The 23,869-nt window shown below is 36.9% G+C and overlaps 5 protein-coding genes across 5 annotated transcripts; 2 read left to right on the plus strand and 3 right to left on the minus strand.

Moving 5' to 3' along the window:
* The first annotated feature begins 1,254 nt into the window (after positions 1-1,254).
* LOC141684508 (protein tesmin/TSO1-like CXC 6) lies at positions 1,255-5,469 on the plus strand. The gene is made up of 9 exons (XM_074489522.1): positions 1,255-1,431; positions 1,600-1,733; positions 2,301-2,369; positions 2,597-2,768; positions 3,399-3,710; positions 4,014-4,057; positions 4,160-4,251; positions 4,693-4,776; positions 5,075-5,469. The coding sequence occupies exons 2-9, from the start codon at positions 1,651-1,653 to the stop codon at positions 5,188-5,190; spliced, it is 972 nt and encodes a 323-aa protein (XP_074345623.1). The 5' UTR covers positions 1,255-1,431; positions 1,600-1,650; the 3' UTR covers positions 5,191-5,469.
* Positions 5,470-5,516: 47 nt separating this feature from the next.
* On the minus strand, positions 5,517-8,271 carry LOC141684507 (putative pentatricopeptide repeat-containing protein At3g23330). The gene has a single exon (XM_074489521.1). It carries the CDS (start codon positions 8,194-8,196, stop codon positions 6,343-6,345), a length of 1,854 nt encoding a protein of 617 aa, XP_074345622.1. The 5' UTR covers positions 8,197-8,271; the 3' UTR covers positions 5,517-6,342.
* A 5,381-nt stretch (positions 8,272-13,652) lies between these two features.
* On the minus strand, positions 13,653-14,804 carry LOC141685575 (uncharacterized). Its single transcript, XM_074490668.1, has one exon. It carries the CDS (start codon positions 14,802-14,804, stop codon positions 13,653-13,655), a length of 1,152 nt encoding a protein of 383 aa, XP_074346769.1.
* Positions 14,805-16,592: 1,788 nt separating this feature from the next.
* LOC141683534 (photosystem I reaction center subunit VI, chloroplastic-like) lies at positions 16,593-17,983 on the plus strand. The gene is made up of 3 exons (XM_074488271.1): positions 16,593-16,796; positions 16,893-17,019; positions 17,634-17,983. The coding sequence occupies exons 1-3, from the start codon at positions 16,669-16,671 to the stop codon at positions 17,811-17,813; spliced, it is 435 nt and encodes a 144-aa protein (XP_074344372.1). The 5' UTR covers positions 16,593-16,668; the 3' UTR covers positions 17,814-17,983.
* Positions 17,984-18,378: 395 nt separating this feature from the next.
* On the minus strand, positions 18,379-21,658 carry LOC141683533 (rop guanine nucleotide exchange factor 12-like). Its single transcript, XM_074488270.1, has 7 exons — positions 21,164-21,658; positions 20,876-20,992; positions 20,595-20,746; positions 20,427-20,501; positions 20,077-20,337; positions 19,662-19,982; positions 18,379-19,007 (listed from the first exon to the last, which is right to left on the minus strand). The coding sequence occupies exons 1-7, from the start codon at positions 21,426-21,428 to the stop codon at positions 18,630-18,632; spliced, it is 1,569 nt and encodes a 522-aa protein (XP_074344371.1). The 5' UTR covers positions 21,429-21,658; the 3' UTR covers positions 18,379-18,629.
* Positions 21,659-23,869: the final 2,211 nt, after the last annotated feature.

Raw genomic sequence — 23,869 nt, forward strand, 5'->3', positions numbered from 1 at the left:
AAGCAAGGATTTTTGGCAATATTTGAATACAAAACATGATTTAATCATGTGAAATTAAACAGTAAAAAAGTAATACAAACACCTTACCATGCTTAGAAATTTCAGTAATGTCAGAAGATTGACTAGTATTTATGTGTGCATTTTCATCCGCATAACATGATGAACCTGGTACGTCCAAAAACCAAACAATTCTTTGCTATATGACACCCAATAAACTCAGCACAAAATACTTATTTGGCAAAACATAAACAAATATTGCAAGGCACACATACCACTCATTTAATGTTCTGCAGAATGAGAACTATATTTCGTAAACAGATTTCGTTTTGAAAGAGAAGATAATTGCTTTGTTGTATGTTTCAATCGTCGCTTGTTATCTGGTGTTAAGATTTAGATCAATAAATAAACATGTTGTACAGAGATATAATCTATGATTAACATTAACAAGATATGTACAATCTAAGATGAACATGCACTGTATAATAAAAATAGCAGAATACTCATATTACCAGGTTCCAATGAAGGTGGGGACAGTGGCAAGACCGTAGGCGGTCGTTTGGAAGCTGTAATTCATGAAAGAAAGGAATGAGAAAACGTAATGTACATAATCGATAAAGGAGGACGAATTGCTAACCTGAATGATTTTCTGGTGTTCGATATTTGGGTTCTTCATCCATTGGTTCTTTCATCATTAATCTTCAGGTTACATATTGATCTATATGAAAATCATCAAGCCAAACAAAACAAAGAAGAACTTTGCAATCCTTTGGCAGCCATCAATGGTGAATGAAATCAAGAAGCTGAGAAGAGAGTTAATCTGCAAAAATCATGTGCTTGAATTGTGGATCAGTTTTGAAAACTGAGAAATTTGTTATAATCTGTTAGGTATAGATTTAATTTTTACCCATGAATTTGATTATTACCCATGGATAACTCATAACCCGATCCGTTAACCCATTTTATATGCTTCATTTACATATATGCTCATATTTTTAAAAGGATTTTTCTAGTATGTGCCCATGGGCACATGCTAAAAAACAAGTGGGCACATGGTAAGAAATTGTGATAGATGAGTTGTAAAAATTTGATTGGTAGAGAGTTTTATCACAATTTTTTAGCATGTGCCTATGGGCACACAGTAGACAAAACATTTTTAAAAAAGTTAAGTAGAAGATTTTAAATATTTTGAATACAAAGATAATTTCATGGAATTATTAATAGTAGATATATATAATAGATTCACAAAAACCCGCGAGAACCGATTGTGATCTTAGAACTGTCATTTAAAGTTGGTACCAAAATTTAAATCCAAACAATTACCTTTAATCCGTTAAAATCAAACTCGTCGCCGTTGGTAAGTTCCAGCGAAGCAATCGCCGGACTCTTAACACCACAATCGTCCGGTAACTGAAGGCCTTCTTCACTCGAAACGTAATTTACTTCCTTATTTCATTCATTACCTGATTTTACAAATCAGTCTCATTTCTCTCTCATCTCATATCTCTCTCTCTCTCTCTCTCTCACACACACACACTGACTAACTGGTCGTACTCGAGATTCCACAAATTAGAACTTATCAAACAGTGATCATGATTTCAGTTTCGAAAATTAGCGAAGAAGTGAAAACAAGAGCGAAGTGAAGATTATGACATGAAAACAAGAAAACGAAGTAAATCAGTTGTAGATGAATCGGATATTTCATTCTCGATCTCCGCACCGCCATCGTTAGCTGTGTATGTTTCTAATCGAACAAGCATTTATTTTTATTCTGTATCGCGATTTGTTCAGGCTATCTATTTATTCGTATATGTAATTAAACTGCTCTAAAATTACATTTGATGTATGTGTGAACATTTTTATGTGTTCGTGGAGCTATATATACTAATTATCCGGATCCGAGGATGGAGAACTGTAATATTTTCCAATTAAGATCCCTCTACTGGATATTATATGTTTTTTGAAGCTCAGATGAAATCGTATTGAGTTTGATGCTGAAATTTGAAAGATCTACTTCATAATCAACACGTTGGATTTAGTTTTCGGTTGTTGGGATCAGTGAACCTATTTGGTGATACGATAAGATATGATCGTTAAATATTAATTCACTACGCTATGAACAAATTTAGGAAATTAGAAAGACAAGTATTTCACACCGTGCTTGTACCTCAGGTTTTTTATATTACGGATACATCTTTGATTTTCGATTATTATTGTTGGATCATATGCAATTTCATAGATTCAGCTAAAGAACATAAATGTGGCTTTTGTTGTGATATGTAAACTTTTGCCTCTTTAAACAGAAGCACGGTTCATGCTTCTCCAATGGAGTGGAGAGGTTGCAAGTGTAAGCATTCCAGATGTCTTAAATTGTAAGTTTGCTTCACTTCGTGTGTGTATGTATTTGTGGTGCCTAAGATTTAGGTAGGTGAATGATTTTCGGGACTAATATAGTCTTCCATATTGCTGTATCATTCGTTATTGAACGTAGAACCGAGGCATGTAGGATAAGACATCCTCTGCTTAGTTAATCATTTATGGTTTGAAAGGAGTATTGTTATTGGCTTTACAATGAAGTTCTTATTCAAACAACTCTAAGGTACTGTGAGTGCTTTGCTTCTGGAACATATTGTGACGACTGTGGCTGCAACAATTGTCGAAATAATTTTGAAAATGAATCTGCAAGACAAGATGCAATTAGTTGGACCTTGGAGCGAAAACCAAATGCGTTCAGGCGTATGGCTGGCGAACATTTAACTCTGAATAGTGAGGTATGCTACTACCACTGTATATATATTGCGCACTTGCACATATTGCTAACCTCAAATTGGACTTAGATGAAAGAATCGAGCTACAAACATGGGGCGGGCGGGGGGGGGGGGAGGGGGTTGGATTCACTTATGTTAAGTACTTTTTGCCTCATGTAAGAGGCATAAGTAAAACCAAACAGGAAGCATAAAAATTGTTTTATATTTAAAGAAATTTAATGAGTTTCTGTCACAAAGTACATAATATCATAATATAACCCATTACGAGTAGGAAGGTTTAAGAGCTTTCTGCTGAAGTATCATAAAGGTAGAGTATTATGTAAGTTATATATGGGAACCCAAATATATTGTGCTCAAATCAACTTCTTGCTTGATATTGATCCAGTGATAGGAAGTTAGTGTAGTTCTTCACATAAACCTTATAGAGCTTTTGAGTATAATAAAATAAGGTATGCATGATTCAGCTATTGATTTGGCCAAATTTAGTTCTAAAGATCAAGTGCCCATGCTTGGAGATTTGGGGTAGGCCTATTCATATGTGTGAATTACTGAAAATCTAACCTCTTTTTATCTATTATTGTTAAACTAAATATGAAACATTTATTGGATCCTGCAAAACGTGTATCGATGGAGGGATGCAACTGCAAGAGATCAAGATGCCTCAAGAAGTATTGCAATTGCTTCAGAGCTAACAGCTTGTGCTCTGAAAAGTGTAGATGTATGGACTGCAATAATTTTGAGGGATGCAAAGAGAGGTTGGCTTTTGATATAGGGAAAGATGCGAGTATGTTTACAAAAGTTGAGCAGGAAAATCTTGTAATAGATAGTGCAGTTGAGCATTCTAGCTATGGGCCATTTCAAGATTCCATGAAATGGAATGATCAGAGTTTGCAAATTTTAAACAAGGAGGATCCATCAACATGTGAAGCTGCACAAACTCATCAGGTATTAAATGCTTAAGCCTCAAACAAAGAGAACATATTTGATGTGTCCTCGTTTTGTATTTCACAGTGGCACTCTCTTAAGAACATGAAAGCATGTGTCATTTGTAGGAAGTAACATGCCTATTTTTATTTTTTGCAATAATATAAATTTCCATGATTGACCTTTTTGTCACCAAGTTGGACTTAATTGTTAAGCACAGCTCTTACCCTTGTCTATTTTGTTGGATATGCTTAATGAAATATTGATAACGACAATACTTACTCCCGTTCCCTTCTTTTTCTCTCATATCCTCCCATCGGTCAGCCTTTTGCACCCGCAACAATGGACTCTTCTAAGGGGACCTACAGGTTTATATCTGTACTCGAAGTCCTTTCTCTGTAAACTGTTGATATTCTTATGCATGTGCAAGCATTCACGAATATTAAAGGTGTTCATAAATGTGGCTGAAGATCTTTGTTAGCTGGCCTCGTCCAACCACATGACATAAGAGAGCTTTCAGCACATTTAGTAGTTGTTTCTGATGCAAAGAAATATTTCAAAGGTATGTTCTGATGTAGATAACCTATAGAGTAACATGCATCTATAGAATATTCTGTATCTTGTTCTTTTTTTTTTTGCTAAATTATATCTTGTTCTTTTACTTTCATTAGAATGTCACTCATAGTCTATCAAAATTATTCGTTTTTTGATTGCTCATATATACAACTGGGACATATCTGGTAGACAGGTTTAAAATATTCTTGAACGATAAATCACGTTGGCGATCAAATGTATGGAATCTATCAACAGAAGTAATTAGTTTAGTTAAGGAACCATAATAATTACTAATACTTCTATGAGTAGTTTCATGTAATTCGAAATTCTGTATAGTTTTGTTCATATGATGTGCTTAATCCAGATTTTCCTTTGATTTTAACTAAAATTTTACTTGCTTCCACTTAATACTCCTTGGGAATAATTAAAAATATATCTAATTCTGCAGATGTATATGCACAGCAGGAAAGGCTAGTTTTGGGTAATTTTTGTGATTGTCTTGTCAAGCTCATGTGTCGTGGAATAGCAAAAGGTAAAGAGTGTACCTCATTCAAAAATCGAGTAAGCTTATTAATTGTTGAGATAAGCTAACTGGCATCTAGATATACGGAGAGAAGGCATTGCAAGTCCTCAGACCTCAATGGTTTATGTGATTAGTGGACTGAGCATGTTCTTCCGGTTAAGCAGTACTTTGTTTCCTAACTTTTGTGTCGATTTCTCTTCTGTAGTAAATATTAACTTCATGAGTACATGAACTTTGTGTAATGATTATCTATTTCTTCCCTAGTCAGTCCTCTTCATTTACTGAACATACATTACGGACATTGCAGAAAGGCAAGTTTCAATGTCAATTCGCTTTGATACAGAAAAGCAGAATGAATCTGTTGTTTTAGATCATGAAGAGGAACTACGAGTAAACCAGAGATCTCTGGAAATGAAATCATAAACACTAGAAGTTGTGGATACTATGAAAATGCTGCGACACATCAGACTCTTATTGTTCCTGAGAAACCGTGAAAGAAAGGTGGGAAATGAAATTAGGCTTTCGAGCACAAATCCTCTCAGCCCGGATCTTTCTTTTCTTCCTATTGAGGTAAAGAACTCTGTAAAAAAGCAATGTACCATACATACTGAAAAGAATTTAGACACATGTACCTAAACTGGTATGGAAATTCTAAGTTCTGTAAACCTTGGTCTGGTAATCAATATGCGTTCTTCTGGAACATTTTTTTTTGTACATAAGCTGACCAGACACAAATTGCTGCAACAATTCCCGTAATTCTATTATTTTGATGCCTGTTAATTGTCGTCGGGTGACAACCTTCTTCTGTGCTAAATTGGGTACTTGTTTCAAAAGAATTGTGGATGTATTGCCTAAAACGTGACCTAGCATCTGCCATTAGCTTTTACGACTTAAAAGACGGTGATATTTATTTATTTCCACTTCGCACAACATTTTTCTAATATCTTGTATAAAACTAGAAGGTTCAAAGAACATAAAAGGTCAAATAATAAAAGATGCAGTAACGCCAAAAATCAGAGTAATAGCACCACTGTTAAATATCTGAAACTGAGTCAGATATATTAGAAAATTTATTTCACATCCCAGCCCCAGGTTGGAGATTTAAGTTGTCAGCCAGCTTATTCTGCCATCAGCTACAGGTAACAAAGCAGCCAATGGAAACACCATCAACATTTCATGATTTCAAGCATGGTGCTATGCACTATATTGGGTCATTGACTTGAATATCATTTCAATATAGCAAAGGCATCTCATGTACAATCTCCCCTTCGGAGTAGGCAATAATTACATTGTAGGTCTGAGTCATCTCTGCTTCGGAGTCCATCTCCATAGCCATTGAAACATCATGGATTCCCATGTACATGTAAAATCTTCAAGTTCAGTCATAAGGATACATCCTTCACCTTGCTTGAGAGTGTAACAACAAATTTGAACTCTATAAATCAGCATATGCTCCGTATTGCATTGAATCTCATGATTCATGAATGGTCTTCTGGCTACCTAACGCCTTGTTGTATCTTACCAGAAGAAATAATTCTAATTACAGTTTGTGGTGAATTAATATATTAACATAATTCACCAATAATCACTACAGGAACAAATTCCATCTTTGAAATGATGATATCGATTAACATCTCTGATAATGATTTCCCTTTGAGTAATTTTTGAAATGAACTTAATAGCCACATGGCAATCTTCACATACGCGCAGATTCTTGGTGACTAGAAGCTTGGTCCCAGGAGGTGTACTTATGAGTCCAAAGGCAATTGCAAGTCTTTCACTGTGACTGCATATCATTCTTCTCTTCTCATCATCATCCACATCATGAAAAACAGGTGTGGTGTTCGGCACATACCCAGCTTGAGCCATCAGTGCTCCCAACTTCTCTAATTCTTCATATATCTCATCAGCCATTGGATGAGAAGTATCTCCAGAAAGAAATGCATGTATTTTATTTTTCACCTCAATCCAACTGCAAGCAATGCTTTTCTTTAGCCCCCTGTCTGTCATTAGTTTCCGAAGCTTTGCAACTCCTTCCCACTTGCCTGCTTGAGCATACAAGTTCGACAAGATTACGTAGTTTCCGGAGTCATCAGGTTCAAGCTCTATCAGCCGTTCCAATGCAAGTTCCCCCATTTCCATATTTCCGTGAATTTTGGATGAATTAAGTAATGCACCCCAAACACCAGAATCTGGTAACATTCTCATCTCCATTATGAGATTATAAGCCTCATCCAATCGACCACAGTGCCCAAGGAGATCAATCATGCAAGTATAATGTTGAACAGTTGGTTCTATACGGTAATCTTTTTTCATTGATTCAAAAAAGTTTCTACCCTCATCCAGCAAACCTCCATGGTTGCAAGCCGATAGAACACCAACAAAAGTAATGTGATCCGGCCGAGCCACCTGGATCATTTGCTGAAACAAATAAAGAGCCTCACTAGCATGACCATGCATTGCGTACCCAGTAATCATAGCATTCCAAGAAACGATCCTTCTTTCCTTTAGGTGTTCAAACAAATTTCGTGCAACCATTAGAGAGCCACTCTTGGCATACATATCTACCAATGCAGTATTAACCTTATCCTGTGATCCATACCCTTGTCTCCAGCTAAACCCATGAAGCTCCCTCCCTTTTGGCAAGGCAGCTATATCAGCAGCTGCTGAGATAGAAGTCACAAGTGTCGCATCAGTAGGCCTTAAACCCAGCAATGCCATCTCACCACATAAAGTCAAACACTCTTCCGGACGCCCATTCTGTGAGTAAGCAGCTAGCATCGAATTCCATAACACAACATCCCTAACCACAATTTTATCAAACACTTCCCGAGAACTATCTACATAACCACATTTCGCATACATATCAATCAATGCAGCACCTACGAAAAAATCCGTCTCCCACCCACTTCGTATAGCATTTTCATGAATATCCCTCCCAACTTTAATATCCGAAAGGGCAGCACACGCCTTCAAAACAAAAGGGTAGGTGAAATTATCAGGCACAAGCCCAAAATCAACCATTTGGTAGTAAAGAGATATAGCAGCCTGGTAAGGGCCATTCCAAGCATACCCGCGAATCAAAACATTCCACAGGAAAATATTTCCCTTGGAAATTCTATCAAACAGATGGTGGGCGTTCTTTAAAAAACAACAAGTACAGTAAAAATTGACAAGTTTGGTAGCTAATTTAGTATCATAACCGAGTCCGATGAGGCAAATGCGGGCATGGAGCTGCCTACCAGGCTCAATTGCTTTGTATTTGATACAAGATTGGAGAATAGAGGGGTAATCAAGATCGGAGTAATTTAGGATAGGGTGATGAATAGCTGATGATGAATGAAAGAAACGTGGAGTACCAGAAATGAATGCTTCTACATGCTGAGCAACTGTGAGTCTCTTCAGAATTGTTCCGGTTGGAAAGAGCATTTCAAATAATTTCTATAAATTTATATGGAAACTGAGGGAGAGAGATAGTTGTTATTGCATACAAAAGAAATTGTATTGCTTGTGGCGGGAGGATTTAACTACAATATTTAAACTTGCTAGCTTCACAACTAGGGTGCATGTCACAGCGGCACGAGGATGGGCCGTCAAGCTTTTTTTCATGATTAGGCATGTTTTTTTACTATTTTTTTTATCTTTTAATAATTATTTTAATATTAGAAATATTCATAAATAATAAATATAATTTTAAAATATTTACATCTATTTTAATATCTAAAAAATTACTAATTTAAATGAGTATTATGATGATATTTGGTTGTTACTGTCAACTAACTTTAATTTTATATTTAAATTCAGTATATATTAGTATAATAATTATTTATTAAATTTTATTATATTTAATTGATAAATGGAATGCCATTTGGGCATGCGTTTTGGCAAAAAATATGTCTATATACATGCCTTCGGGAAGTCTCGTGATAGGTACCGTATTCACAACACTTCATTAACATTTTATATATTTCATTTTATGTTACTTATTATTTCAATTAAATTTTAATATATGTAATATAATATTTTAATATACATAATAAAATAATAAAATTAATTAATTTTGAATCGCATTCTTATTTTTAATTTGAACATATATAATTTTTGATAAACATCAAATAATATAATATAGTCCATGATTGATAAAATATGAACAACTAATCTTACTTGTAGCATCGCTTATAACATCTGTGATGCACCAATTTTTGAATTAGATATATATATATATATATATATATCAATTACATCGTTAATCTTTTATTTTTGAATATATTTCAATTTCTACATATATTTTCACTTATAAAAAATAATAAATAAACATTTGGTACAAGAGAGCCGCTACAATTATTTTAACCAGAAATCCCCCCACACATGCTGCAATGTTAGATGTATAAGCATGACTCGATCGGCTTCTTCTGACGAATTTAGGTAGAAAAATATTAGATTCAAATTCGGCTTGATTTATTATAAATAAGTTAAACATAATTACGATCATGATTGTAAGTATCGATTTATAAATGAAATAAATTTAATCACAGAATATTTTTTATAATATAATATATATTGTTTGCCTGGTATGTGTATATAGCCACATGATAAATATTAAAATTTTATAATAAATTTTAGTATATTTTAATTATTGTGATTATTATGAATTCAGGGGATTTATCATTATAAAAAAATTATAAATCAATCAAAATAAATTAAATTTATAGAATTTTATAGGCTCGTGTGCACGTCACAGACAAACCGGTACTATAGTAGCCCGTTTAGGAAATCTGGGGCACATGAACAGAGGCTGTGTGAGAAATGTCCTTTTTTTTTGAAAAATCAGCACTTGCATTAAATCATTTCCGAAATAAGATTACACTGAATCATATCAGGTACGGTATCAAGCCATTCCTGATGATCTGTCATAGAACAAGAAGCCCTTGCTAACACGTGGGCAACATTATTCGCAGATCGATGAATAAACACAACTAACACTTCAACAAAGTGTTTCAATAATTCGATACAATCACTAACAATAGTATCAAAAAATGATCTTCCCCTTACTCCATTGATAGCATCCACCAGAAGCTTCGAATCCGTTTCAAAAATACACTTACTAACTCTCCACTCCATCACCCATGACAAAGCCTCCTTCAAGCTCAAAGCCTCCGCTTCCCTTGGTTGCCTTCTTTCCCTAACTGCTTTACACCTCGCACGCAAAAAATCCCCTTGCTCATTCCTAACAACACACCCCAGTCCCGTAGTATTCCTCCCACACGCTGCGTCTATGTTCACCTTAACCCATCCAGCAGGCGGCTTACCCCAAGTTGGCGCATCTCTCTGTCTATGAGAGAGTGTTTTCACCCCTGCTTCATTCGCCCTCCTCCACTCACTTAGCATACGCACAGCTGTCTCACGGACTCCAAACACAGAGGTACTGACATGATCCCAGACCCATTTGTTCCTCCTATTCCACAGACTCCAACAGATCAAAAACACCAACGCACACTGATCCATCGTACTCATAGTAATAATCCTGCAAAACACCTGAAAAAGCGTTTCACCTGGTCTATCTTTAATAATTTGCCACAAACCAGCAGCCATCCAAACATCTCGAGCAAAACTACAATTAATTAATACATGCATCGGAGTTTCCTCAAACAAATGACACCACGGGCATTCCACATTAATCTGTACGTGCTTTGTTATCAACACAGTAGCAGTTGGCAAAACATTCCTCATGGTCCTCCATACAAAATTCACTACCTTCCCTGGAACCTTCAGCCTCCATAACTTCTTCCAAACTGCAGCATCTGGCATAACCTCCTCCCCCTTCAAAGCTCTATAACCACTCCTAACTGTATACTCCCCCTTGTTATCAAACAGCCAAAACCACTCATCCGCTCTACTCCGCATTGGTAAGGGAATTTGTGTAATTAATGACCTATCTCGATCATTACAAATATCCTGCAACACTTCCTCATCCCAGACTCTCTGATCCACCTGCATAAATCCTTGTACTGTAATATGCTTCAATTGATCTGGCATTTCTGTCGTCATAAAACCATTCTGCTCACATGGCAGCCACGGTACAGACCATACTTTCGTACTGTCTCCATCTCCAATGCGCTTCCGACATCCTTTCCTAATCAAATCTTTAGCCTCCAATATACTTCTCCAAATATAACTTGGGTTAGCTCCTAATTCAGCATTCAAAAAATCTGATCGAGGAAAGTACCTTGCCTGCATCAGTTTTGTCACCAGAGGATTCATATCATTCATAATTCGCCATCCCTGCTTTGCAAGCATCGAAATGTTGAATTCTTTTAACCTTTTACATCCCAAACCTCCACCTTCTTTAGGAACACAAATCTTGTCCCAAGCCAGCCACTTAATCCCCCTTCCTGTTCCTCCACTTCCCCACCAGTATGCGTTCATTTTTCGTTCAATCCCCTCACAAACTTGAGCTGGTATCAAGAACAAATTCATCCAAAATGTTGGTATTGACTGTGCCTCTGTTTTTAACAGCATTAACTTTCCTGCTTTTGACAAACAACGATTACTCCACCCCTGTATTTTCTGCTCCACTCGATCCAATAAAAAAGAAAACGATGTCACCTTATCCCTTCCCACTTGCATTGGCATTCCCAAGTATTTACCCGGGTTTTGAATTTCGCTCACCCCCAACTGAGCACAGACTTCTCGTCTATTATCATTCGATGTATTTGGCGTGAAAATAACAGTCGACTTATTAAAATTAACACACTGCCCTGACACTTTCTCATACCTCAAAAGAATATTTTTCATCACCGTAGCCTCTGATTTGTTTGCTTTGAAAAACATATAGCAATCGTCAGCAAAAAGGAGGTGTGAAATCGTTGGAGCTCCCCTTGCAATCGTACACCCATGTAATAAGCCAGCCTCCTCGTTTCTTCTAATCATCGAGCTCAGACCTTCCGCACACATAATATATATGTACGGGGAGATAGGATCCCCCTGTCTAACCCCACGCTGTGGTTGAACCTCCCCAAATTCTACACCATTGTGCAAGAAACTGTACGAAACAGATTTCAAGTATCCCATTATTCTGGCTATCCATACTTCACTAAATCCAAATCTCACCATCATATTTTCAATGTAACACCATTCCAACCTGTCATACGCCTTTGAAATATCTATTTTAAGTCCAGCTATCCCAGTTTTACCTTGAGTCCTTCGCTTCATATAATGATTTATTTCAAAAGCTATAAGTGCATTATCTGTCAGCAATCTCCCTTCAATAAACGCACTTTGCTTGTCCGATATTAACTTCCCCAGACACGGTTTAAGTCGATTAGAAAGCACCTTAGAGAGTACTCTCACTAGCACATTACACAAAGATATAGGTCTCAGCTCTGACATTGTTTGCGGAGTCTTAACCTTTGGAATCAAGCAGACCAGTGTACGATTTACTCCTACAGGTAACTCTCCTGTATTCATATATTCTTGACAAAACCTTACCACATCCTGTCCAACTATACTCCAAAAAGCTTGGAAAAATGTTGGATTCAGTCCATCAATCCCTGGGGATTTATCAGGATGCATTGAGAATACTGCTGCTTTGACTTCCTCGTATGATATCTTGGCTGTTAATAATTCATTCTCATCTTCTGTTACTTGGTTTACTTTCTCCCACTGTGAAATTGTCCCCTCCAAGGTTGATGCCCGAAACAGTTTTGAAAAATATCCAGTGATAACCTCCTGTATTCCCTCACCTGTTTCATGCCATACTCCGTTATCATCCTTCAAGCGTTTGAATTGATTATTCTTCTTCCTTGCCGAGGCATACTTATGGAAAAATCTCGTGTTCTTATCTCCCTCTCGTAACCAAAATTGCTTCGCGCGTTGTTTCCAATACTCCTCTTGTTTCTCAAGCAACTTAAGAAAATCCCATCGAGCATCATTATACACCTGCACTCCCATCCTGTCCCTTCTTGATCTGAACTTTTTCAACTTATCCCTGTATTCCCTCATCTTCACTCTATACTCCTGACTTACCCCTCCACCCCATTCTTCAAGCTTTAATCCACAAAATTCAATCCGCTCCATAATTTCTCCATTCACAGAATTTTCCCAACTGTTCTTCACCACATTATAGCAATCACTCTCTCTAATCCAATTATTTTCAAAACGAAACCTTCGCTTCTTATGCACATACACTCGCCTATTCAACTGCAAAACTAATGGAAGATGATCTGATGTTGACATATCCCACACTTTCACCTCTGCTTCAGGGAACATCTCTTTCCAACTCTCATTCGCGAAGCCCCTATCCAGCCTCTCTTGAACCCAATTACTCTTCCCTCGAAACCTTTCCCACGTAAATACCTCCCCTACAAACCCTAAATCCACTAGCCCACAATCATTTACTGTATTGACAAAACCTTCCATCAAGCTTCTTGCTCGATTCTGACCCCCTCTCTTTTCCTCAGCGTACATAATGTCGTTAAAATCCCCAATAATGCACCATGGGAGCATCGAGCGACCTGCTAAATCTTTCAAAGTATCCCATGATTCCCTTCTTCTCTCTCGTTCTGGACACCCATAAAAGCCAGTGTATCGCCATCTTCCTATCTGTTCATTTACTACCTCAAAGTCGATATAATGTCTACCAACATCCTTAATATCAACACCCCCCTCGTTTTTCCAGAAAAGTGCAAGCCCTCCACTATGCCCTTGCACCTCCACAGTCCTACACCCTGCATAATTAATACTACGACAAACCTCTTCTACTTTATTTTGCTTTACTAATATTTCAGACAAGAAAATAAGATTGGGCCTTATTTGTTGAATGATTTCTTTCAGAAATCGAACTGTACGTGGTTGGGCCAACCCACGACAGTTCCAAGCTAACAAACTCATTTTGCTAGGCGGGCCTGGTGTCCAGGACCCGCCTCTAACTCGTTTTTTGGCCCGATATTGTTATCAAGCCCACTTTTGTGAATTCCCTCCATACCAGTTTTTTGAAACCCCTCCACAACTGTCTCTTCCGTGATTTTCTCATTTTCTATTCTTTTCCTCTTTGCCTCAGTAACAACCCTATCATCCTCCCCCATAATCTCATCCTCCTGGTCTTTTCCACAACTGTTTACACCCTTATCCCTATAATTTTGCTGCGTAATTCGAATTCCCCCCTCATTTCCTACTTTCTCGCGCAAAACACCCTCCATCTCCGTAAATCTCTCCTTCTCTGTACCTCCTCCACTCGTAGTGGTGCCTGGCCTGAAACCCCCATTCCTTAACCACCGTGCTCCCACATTGCTATTTTTTGTACTACGCCCTTGTGCTCTAAGCCATGTACCATATGCTTTCTCTATCTCCTTTCCTGGATTTGCATAAACAATCGCACAATCTCTTTCCGAATGGCCTAACAATCCACATACAAAGCAAAATGTACTTAACCGTTCATATTTAAAATTAACCCAATTCCATGTACCCCCCTCCCTTTTAATCTTCATTCTACGCTTTAATGGCTTATCAGTATCAAGTATTACCCTTACTCGAGCAAAAGCCTTCCATGCACCTTCAACATCTATCTTGTCTATTTTAACAAATCCTCCAACAAATTCCCCTATACTCTGCAATATCCTTTCAGACATAAAACCTTGAGGTAGATCATGAACTTGTAACCATATTTCCATTTTGTTCAGCTTGATCTCCTTTGGATCCTCCCCTTCCCCCAACCTTTGAAGTACCAACGGACTCTGCTCAAACGACCAAGGCCCTCCGTCTATGACCTTCTGCAAATCCATAACATGGTAAAACACAAACGAGAATCTGTCTCCTCCTAACTCGAATACCTCCATTCCCTCCCTTGGCCGCCACAACGACGCCATAACATTTTGCATAGCATTAAAATTGATGTTCTTCTCCGATATGAATCGACCCACCAACACAAACGATTGTTGATTCTTACGTATTTCATCCTCCCCAATAATAAATCCACCATCATCCTCCTCCAATGACAATTTAGAATATAAATCATCCAGATTTGTTGATGATGACCCCATTTGGCTGAATACTAATCGCAAGTAGCGTACTGAATTAATATGCAAGATATAAACTTGTCATATAGACAAGACGACTTACCATATAGTAAGAGAGAAAAGACGCCCCCCTCAACACTCTTATTCACCAACTAAGAGCTTTCGCCTTAATTAAACACATACTATTTATTTTCACCAATGCCCCCTCGTGCACTTCATTACAACCTTAAGAGCCAAGATGTATTGATGTGTGAGAAATGTCCTTATTATATATAAAAACTAATCGAATTGGGTTAATTGGGTGGCTTGAGAGTAGGGTGTACACAGATCGAGTTCGGAGGGTTAAGAGAATTTATCAACCCAATTTAATTAATTCGGGTTTTTAAAATTTCAACACAAACCGAATCATTTAAATTTGTAACCCAAACCAATTTGTAATACTTCGGTTTGGATCGGTTTGATATATATTCAAAACTAATATTGATAATTATAAAATAAAGCAGAAAATCTCAAAATTTAAAATACTTGAAAATAGTTCAATAAAATATTATAATAATCCATGTCAGATATGGCTTAAACATCCAAAATAGAGTGATAATACAATACTTAGCGTTTAAACATTCTTTAAACATTGAACTCGATAAACGAAAATAATGGCATATTCTTTAAACATTGAGGATTGATGTTATAAGCTACAGATAAATGAGTTTATCTATTAGGTCTGAACATATTCACGATTACAAAATTAATAAATTAACGTGTAAGTATATTTTTAATCGGGTTGGATTAGATCGGTTTAAAAATATCGAAACCCATTAGGGGTGAGCAAAAAACCGCATAAACCGCAAAAACCGCCCGCACCGCAAAATGCAGTTTTTAATTTTCGTGGTGCGGTTGCGGTTTAAATTTTTAATAAACCGCGCGGTGTGGGTTGTGGTTTTAAATTTCTGAAATGCGGTTCAAACTGCACCGCACCGCAATATTTAATATATACAAATAATACTTATATTTCATGATTCCATTTATTAAGTTTGATTTTATTTAACATACTATGAGTGCTTGCTTAGTAATCATCTTGTTTCTGCAAGACCAATTGTTGCGTAGCGATCATCCTATTTGTGTTTTTTCAAAAATAATGAGACACATGATACAAAGCCACCTATTTAATAGTGAACTCATTTAATTGTCGAGCCAAGCTTCTACGTTAAACTTTACAGTAGGGAATTTCTAATTTGTATTATTGAAGAATATTGGCGACTTTGTTATATTAATCGAAAATTTAATTAATTTAAGTTTTGTATTTATTTAAAATTTTCGAACTTGTAATGTATAAACCGCAGTGAACCGCACCATACCGCACCGTATTTCTGTGGTGTGGTTTATGCGGTTTTTGAGGGTACGCGGTGCGGTTGCGGTTTGAAAATTTGATCAAACCGCATGTGCGGTTTGATTTGCGGTTTGAGGAAAAAACCGCAACGCCCGCACCGCGCTCACCCCTAAAACCCATATTCAATCCAATTAAATCGGGTTGACATTTTTTCAACCCAAATATGTATCGGTTTGAAAACAATCGGTTTGGATCGACCGAAATAAGGTCGGTTCGGATTAGTTTGGTCGGTTTGATCGGGTTGTGTACACCCCTACTTAGAGTATGAGTAGATTTTCAGATGAATTTAAAAGGATAGGCTTATCCACCTCTTACCCAAGTGGCACCTCATATCGGGAATCTCAAAATCTCTCTCAAGCAACTCTAACTACCCACGTGGCATGCTATTATCCATGCATGCACAAAAATAAAAAGCCACACCAAAACCAAGCAAGCATCAATAACCCATTCATATACAATCTGTAAAACTCATAAGTTAGTTTGAAGCAAAAAGGGGAAGTCATGGCATCTCTAGCAAGCTTTGCTGCTGTTCAACCTATTAACATTAAGGGCCTTGCTGGAAGCTCACTCACTGGAACTAAGCTTCACATTAAGCCATCATGCCAGTCTTTTAAACCCATCACTTACAAGTAACTACTACTAACCCCTTTTTTTTTTTTTTATTTCTTTAAATTTTCAAATGTTTGTTTCTAATGGTGTGATTATCGTGTGTGTTATTATATTAGGTCTGGTGCTGTTGTGGCTAAATATGGTGACAAGAGTGTATACTTTGATTTGGAGGATTTGGGCAACACCACTGGCCAGTGGGATTTGTATGGATCAGATGCACCTTCACCTTACCCTCCTATTCAGGTTTCTGTTCTCACTCTCTCTCCATACTTCATAAATTTCTTATTTTTTTTTTCCTTCTGAAATTTCATATAGACTCCGTTTAGCCCAGGATTCGAACTCTTGACCTTGTGTGGTACTGCCGTACTGGTACCTTTGATGCACAGTCACTTTGGTTGAATTACACTTTTTATGCTACTTGTTAATTGTGCATATGTATGCATTAACTCTACTCATGTTTCAACTGAATATGTAACATGAGTTTTTCTTTGTAAATTGGCTTGCCATTACTTAATTTAAATGTTTAATCTGACTAAATAGGAACTCATGTATGATTGGTATCTAGCATCCCAAGTGCACCATTTTATATGTTGTAAGAGTCCAACTTTCCCATTGGTACAACAAAGAAAAAGATAAGTTTTTTTCCCTCAGTGTAGTACTATAAAATGATGATACAAGTTTTAACAAAAAAATTATATGCTGTTAAAAGTTCCAGAATTGTAGTTGATATTGCACTATGACACTACTTTCCATGTTACATGTCTACAACTTATCAGCTCCAAATTCTCATTAATATTGACTGTTAATCGAGGGATCCAATGAATCTGAATTAAAACCACATTCTCATCTGAATGCAGAGCAAGTTCTTTGAAACATTTGCCGCTCCCTTCACTAAGAGAGGTCTATTGCTCAAATTCTTGATTTTGGGAGGTGGTTCTACGCTGGCTTACGTGAGCTCCACAGCCACAGGAGACGTTCTACCAATCAAGAAGGGCCCACAACTTCCACCAAAGCTTGGTCCACGTGGAAAAATCTAATTCTCTCTAGAGCGTGCACAACCTCTTGATTGTGTTTTAATGTATCTTCCCTTGTAAGTATGTTTGAATCCCAACTAAGACCTGATTTATTGTTCTATTAGTAATTGGGAGCATTCTTGTTATATGTCAAGTAACATATTTTGATAATCTGATCCAATATGCTTTCACAAGTTTGTTGAATTTCTCTATTGTGGATGCAATATTATCACCGTGACATTCTTAAAAGGTCCATCATATGTAACATGCATCTTTTACCTAAGACTGATACATTTTTAAGAGTTTATGAAATTATTTTGACATAATTCTTTCTTTATGAACATTCCTGCTACAGTTTACTGTAAGCTCTTTGACCGGCGTGAAAATCTTTCTTCTTTAGCACATTGTTTTCAGTGGTTTGTATATCTTCAGCCGGGGCATGTCCCCTGATATTAAATTTATAATTTACTGCTGGATATGTTCACAAAATTTTAATCGCCTTTATGGGTTGTTAGAAACTACAACTACAGGTCTATAGACAGTTAGTTACAATCAAGTAAAGTGAGAATTGCTGATAAATAGGCCAGAATAATATCAAATGCATGATTATTATGGTACAAGTCAACAAAGTAAGTCTTGTATAGAGGGAATAAATCCAGCAACTCCATATTAGACACCATAGGCCTCTCATTTCACACCATGTACCTGAATAAATAGCTTAGTATAACCTATGTTTTCGGTAATGTACATAGAAGGGCCAAGCTTTGCCCAACATTGTTGTAGGTTTTTGAGTTAAATATTGATAATGGTTTCACTATTGCACTTCTTTGTTGAAACTCACTAGTCTCGCGGTCTTGGACTTCTTAACCCGCTTCTTTCAAGTTTGTCTAAAAATCTCTTCTTAGTTCCGTGGCGGCCATCCTTACCTGATTCATCTAGCAAGTCCTTTTTCTGATCAATGGTGCTTAGGTCAGGATTTGAACCCATGAAATCTGATAATGTCATTGAGATGGGTGCCGTCTCTGAGTTAAGCCACTCTAACTCTTCCCTGGCATTTAGGAATTGTGAACTTCTAATTGCAGATTCTCTGAAAGAGGACCGCTGTCCATTTGATGCAAGAATATCTGCATGGAGAACGTCTTCTATACGTGAGATGACTTTATATGCCAGGCTTTCCAGTATTCTTGAATAACTCTCAAGAACAGCATGCCCAACGTCCTATGAAACAAGAAAAAAGAAAAAGAGTAAAATAATTTATGTACAAATCTTTATAGATACAAAACTTATATGTCATGTAGTACAAAAATGAAATCTTACATTAAGAAAGGTAAACTATTTAGATACATATCAGAATCATTTATTAGGAAACAGGTCTTGAACCTGAGACTGGGAGACAAGTAGCATTCTTGAAGCTAATGTGATTGCTGCGATGTCGGTGATATTTTAAATTGAATATGGGTCACCAGCCACAGCTGGATGCCTGGATATGAGCTTGTACTGAGTCAACCTATCTTACATTGTTGATGGGGTAAATATTACTGGGTGTGATTATAGGGTCTAATAGCTTCTCTTAAAGGGAAAGGGGCTTGAAGATTTTTTCATAGCCTAAGGGACCCTATTTTTAATCACCTTTCACCACTTTTAAAACTTACATTTTAACCTTCGACTGTAAGATATAGGCATACAGCGGTAAGTAAGTTGGCCTTTCAAACCCATCGACACTCTAAGGTAGGTCAGCTCAAATTTGCTTATTTACAACTGGGATTGCAAAACTGGACCCAGTTAAATTATAAATTTTAGAACTAAGAAACTAGTTATTTGAATTTTATGAATAAAGATGCATAAATCAGATGTGTAGGGAATCTAACTTACTCCATTGTATTGAATTTTACTTATTTCTAGTTGAGATTGAGGTATTCCAGGGAATCTTTGCTTCAGAATCAGTAGGATCGTCTCCAATCTTTCTTCAAATTGTTCTCTCTTTTCCAAACTTACAGTTGAACTCCAAGATGACTTTCCATTTTTATCGTTCACCTTCCTCCTCCAGATCACCTTGGACGCCTCAATCCTATTCTTGAGATCAAGAATTTTATGCTCTGTTGATAAGTCCATAGTTGTAAGGAAAATGTCAGGATCAAAACTATCCAGTGTGATACTTTTATACACTGCATCCCCGAGGCTTGTTTTCCCTTTCTAACATTGGAATGATGATAAAACATTAGAAACGCTAGTCAACAAATTTAAGAGAGTTCTTCTATGTATTAAAAGCCAAATATTGATTTAGTACCTTGGGGAGAGATTCAATGTAGTTTTCAGGGATCTCCATTTCTGCTATAATCTGTGCATTTATAGCCATGGATGCTTTAAGTACTTGGTTTACCGATTCCTTCTGAAAAAGCAGCCATTTCCTCGTCATGTCAGATAAACCATTTGGAGGCACCTGGGGGGTGGGTACCCACCATTTATCTTCATTTCTCTTGTTTTTCTTGTCCGAGCTCTTTGACGCATAAGTAAATTCGTTTTGATCTTTAAAGTTATCTAGACAGTCCTGTACATGATTATTAAAAACAGATATAATTTAGTTTAGCTTGGAATTATAAATCCAACAAGGACTCAGTGCTGTGTGTAGGTTCTTACAATAAGCATCAGATCAAGCTTGCGTAGGGCAGGAATGTTCATGAGAAGATCAGTTCTCTGTCTTGTACTCATGACCTGTACAAATAAACTAGAAGTCATATCCCCTGCTAATACAAGGTCAAGTTTAGCGCGTAAAGATATGTATAGATTAGAGGGAGAGAGTATTACTTCCATAGTAACCCCATTATTGTTCTGTTTGATAGGAACAAATTCTACAATGTGGTCTGTGACGGATAGATACCAATCCATTTCTTTCCTCCACCTTTGTTTCCTTTCTGGTTGCATTGGCTCTAATCGTGCAATTTCACCAAAGATAGAAGCTGAAATCGTTCCAATGTAGAAAAAGGTTCATGATGTGAAATTGCACTTGTAATCTAGATAAGATGAAATTAGAGCTCAATCCTAGCTTTTCAACCGAGTAGTGTTTGAAAGTGCGAGTGCATATGTACCTGCAAGATTTGTGATGGCATTTGACAATGCCAATGCTGATGAAACACCCTTCCCTCCACCAGACATGTCCTCCCCCAAAAGCAACTTTGAGAACCTTTCTTTAATCATATCAGTATCTGGTTACATATAAATTCCGGACATGCAAATTAGATTCACCAAAAGAAATTATTACAGTGAGATGTCTAATATTGAAAAAGTTAATTAGGAACATGAACAACATATTCAAGGAAACTTCTGAACACTGCCTCCTTTACCAAATTAAGAAAGAAATCTACAATGAAACTCGCCTGCTTGTCTAGAAGGGTCTTCATCACGTTCCAGGGGAGACATGATCACGTCCTTATTATTAAGCTCAGAACCAAATTGTTGTCTGTCGATAGGTTGAATTGGAGGTTTGGATGCAGTAATTCTGACTCTGTCATCTAATGACATGGAGCGCATCTTCATCTCGCCCATGCTATTTGCTTGTCGACTTCCATCATCTTGCATTTCCTCAAAATAGTGTACCCTAGCCTTAAAATTGTCTTCTTCACCCATAAGCGCCTGAACCATCTTCAGTTGGAGCAACGTTTTTTTTACATAATGTAGGTAGAAAAGAATAATTGGTATAGATTAATCTCGAAAATGATAAAAGACCTGATAATCCTTGTCTGACAAAAGGAATAATGCAAATGTATGTTGTTGGCAAAAATGGACCTGTATAAGTTTTCTGGTGCTGTGAATTATGAGAACAACGTGGGGTGCATGTTTGATAAAGATTCTGAATACAGGTCAAACATGAATAATTCTGCCAAACGTTGTTTTTGTCTTATTTTTTCGATATTTGTTTTTTCTTATTTTGTGGTTGGTACTTTACTAATTAAATTGGATGGACATTATTCAAATTGCTCTCTGATGGCAAGAAGGCTTGTAATAATGAGTTGAGATAACTACCATTTCTCATTCTTTTACTCTCCGTCTCCGATTCTCCATCATTCGTCTCCTATTTCTTATTTTAACACTCATTTTTTGGATTATCAACTCTTTTTTTTTAAATATATTTCTTTTAAACAAAAATATTACTACTTGTTATTAAATTCTACCCTAACAATAATATGTTGTGAGGACTTTATGTTCACAACTTCCCTGGTCGGCCATGCCCGTTTGTGAATACAATATTTATGCTGCATCTTGAGTACAACAGGCCCGCAAGCTGTTGTGACTCAGACAATTAACGAGACAGTATTGTACAATGTAGATACTTGTGTACTAGTCTTCTTATTTTTTTATTTTTTGGTTAGATGCCCAACCCCGCTAAAATCTTGAATCCATCCGTAGAAGATAGAGTAAGATGGAAAGCGGTGGTCAAAGTTTGCCAATTTCTTGGCAAAATGTTGGCTCAAGTTTGATAATTAAAATTATATTTTAGTGTCCGCCTTTTAAGATAGTGATGCCTTTTAAATGTCAATTAGAATGCGATATATGAATGTAAAATAAGGATTTTCATGGTTTGAAGTGAAATCAAGCCTTACCATGTCAATAACACGAGATGAGTCTGATGAGTCCGATGATATCCGATATTCTGGTAAGAGACGGCTTTGTAAGTGAATCTGCTAATTGATCTTCACCTTATATGTGCTGAACTCGCAAAGAATCTCGTTGTACTTCTTCGCGAATAAAATGAAAGCCCAACTCTAAATGTTTCATACGTGAGTGGAACATTGTGTGTTGCACCCAAATTGTCACAATGTGCGCATTTTTCTTTATTTTCCGAACGGTAAATGCTAGGAACTTGTTGAATACAAACTCCCAGTTCTTTGAGTACATACTTTAACCAAAGTATTTCAGCAGTTGTAGAAGCTACAGCTCAAAATTCCGCTTCAGTTGAAGATCGAGCTAAACTCTTCTGCTTTTTAGAGCTCAATGACAAAGGATTACGACCAAGAAAAACAATGTTTCCAGTAGTAGAGACATATGTGTCCCTATCACCAGCCCAATCCGCATCAAAAAGGCATGAAGCACAAGAGGTGAGTTACGACTGATAACCAAACCATGACGAGAAGTACCGTTGAGATGCCGTAGTAGTCTCTTCAAAGTGGCCCAATGTATATCTGTAGGTTTGTGCATGTATTGTGAAAGGCGATTTACAACAAAGGCTACATCGGGTCTAGTAAGAGAAAGATATTGAAGGCTACCAACAAGAGCTCTATAGTCAGTGGGATTGGCTAGTGGCGTACCATCATTAAGTGTTAAAGGAGGTTGCGACCATGGGAGTTGAAACAAGTTTAGCTTATTTCATCATAGCACGAACAAGTATATCATTAATGTACTTCTGCTGACACAAGAATAAACCATTGGGTGACGTAGTACCTCTACTCCAAGAAAATAAGATAGATCACCCAAATCCTTTAAAGAAAACCGAGTTGCAAGTGTAGTGATAAAATCTTGTAATGCTGAAGAGGATGGACCCATTACGACAGTATCATTAACATAAACCAGGACATAGATACTGACCTTATTCAGATTGAAAATAAATAGTGAAAAATCTGCCACTGAATTTCGAAAATCATAAATCAGTAAGAATTTGCGTAGTTACTGGTACCAAATCCTTGATGATTGTTTAAGCCCATAAATCGATTTCTTGAGTCTACATACATAAGAAGGATAATCTTTATCAATAAATCTGGGAGGTTGAGACATGTATACATCATCACTAAGATGCCCTTGAAGAAAAACATTGTTAATGTCAATTTGTCCCATTGACCAACCATTATTAATTGATAAAGAAAGCATTAAACGAACTGTGGTAGGCTTGATAACTGGACTGAAAGTTTCGGAGTAATCAATCCCTGGACGTTGATGAAAACCTTTGGCCACCAAACGAGATTTATACCTTTCGATGTATTGTCCGATTTGTACTTGATATGGTAAACCCATTTACATCCTATGACATTTTGAGAAGGATAAGGGAGGTACTAATTCCCACGTGTCATTTTGAAGGAGAGCAGCATATT

This window comes from Apium graveolens, chromosome 9 (assembly GCF_009905375.1).
Source record: "Apium graveolens cultivar Ventura chromosome 9, ASM990537v1, whole genome shotgun sequence".
NCBI lineage: Eukaryota > Viridiplantae > Streptophyta > Magnoliopsida > Apiales > Apiaceae > Apium > Apium graveolens.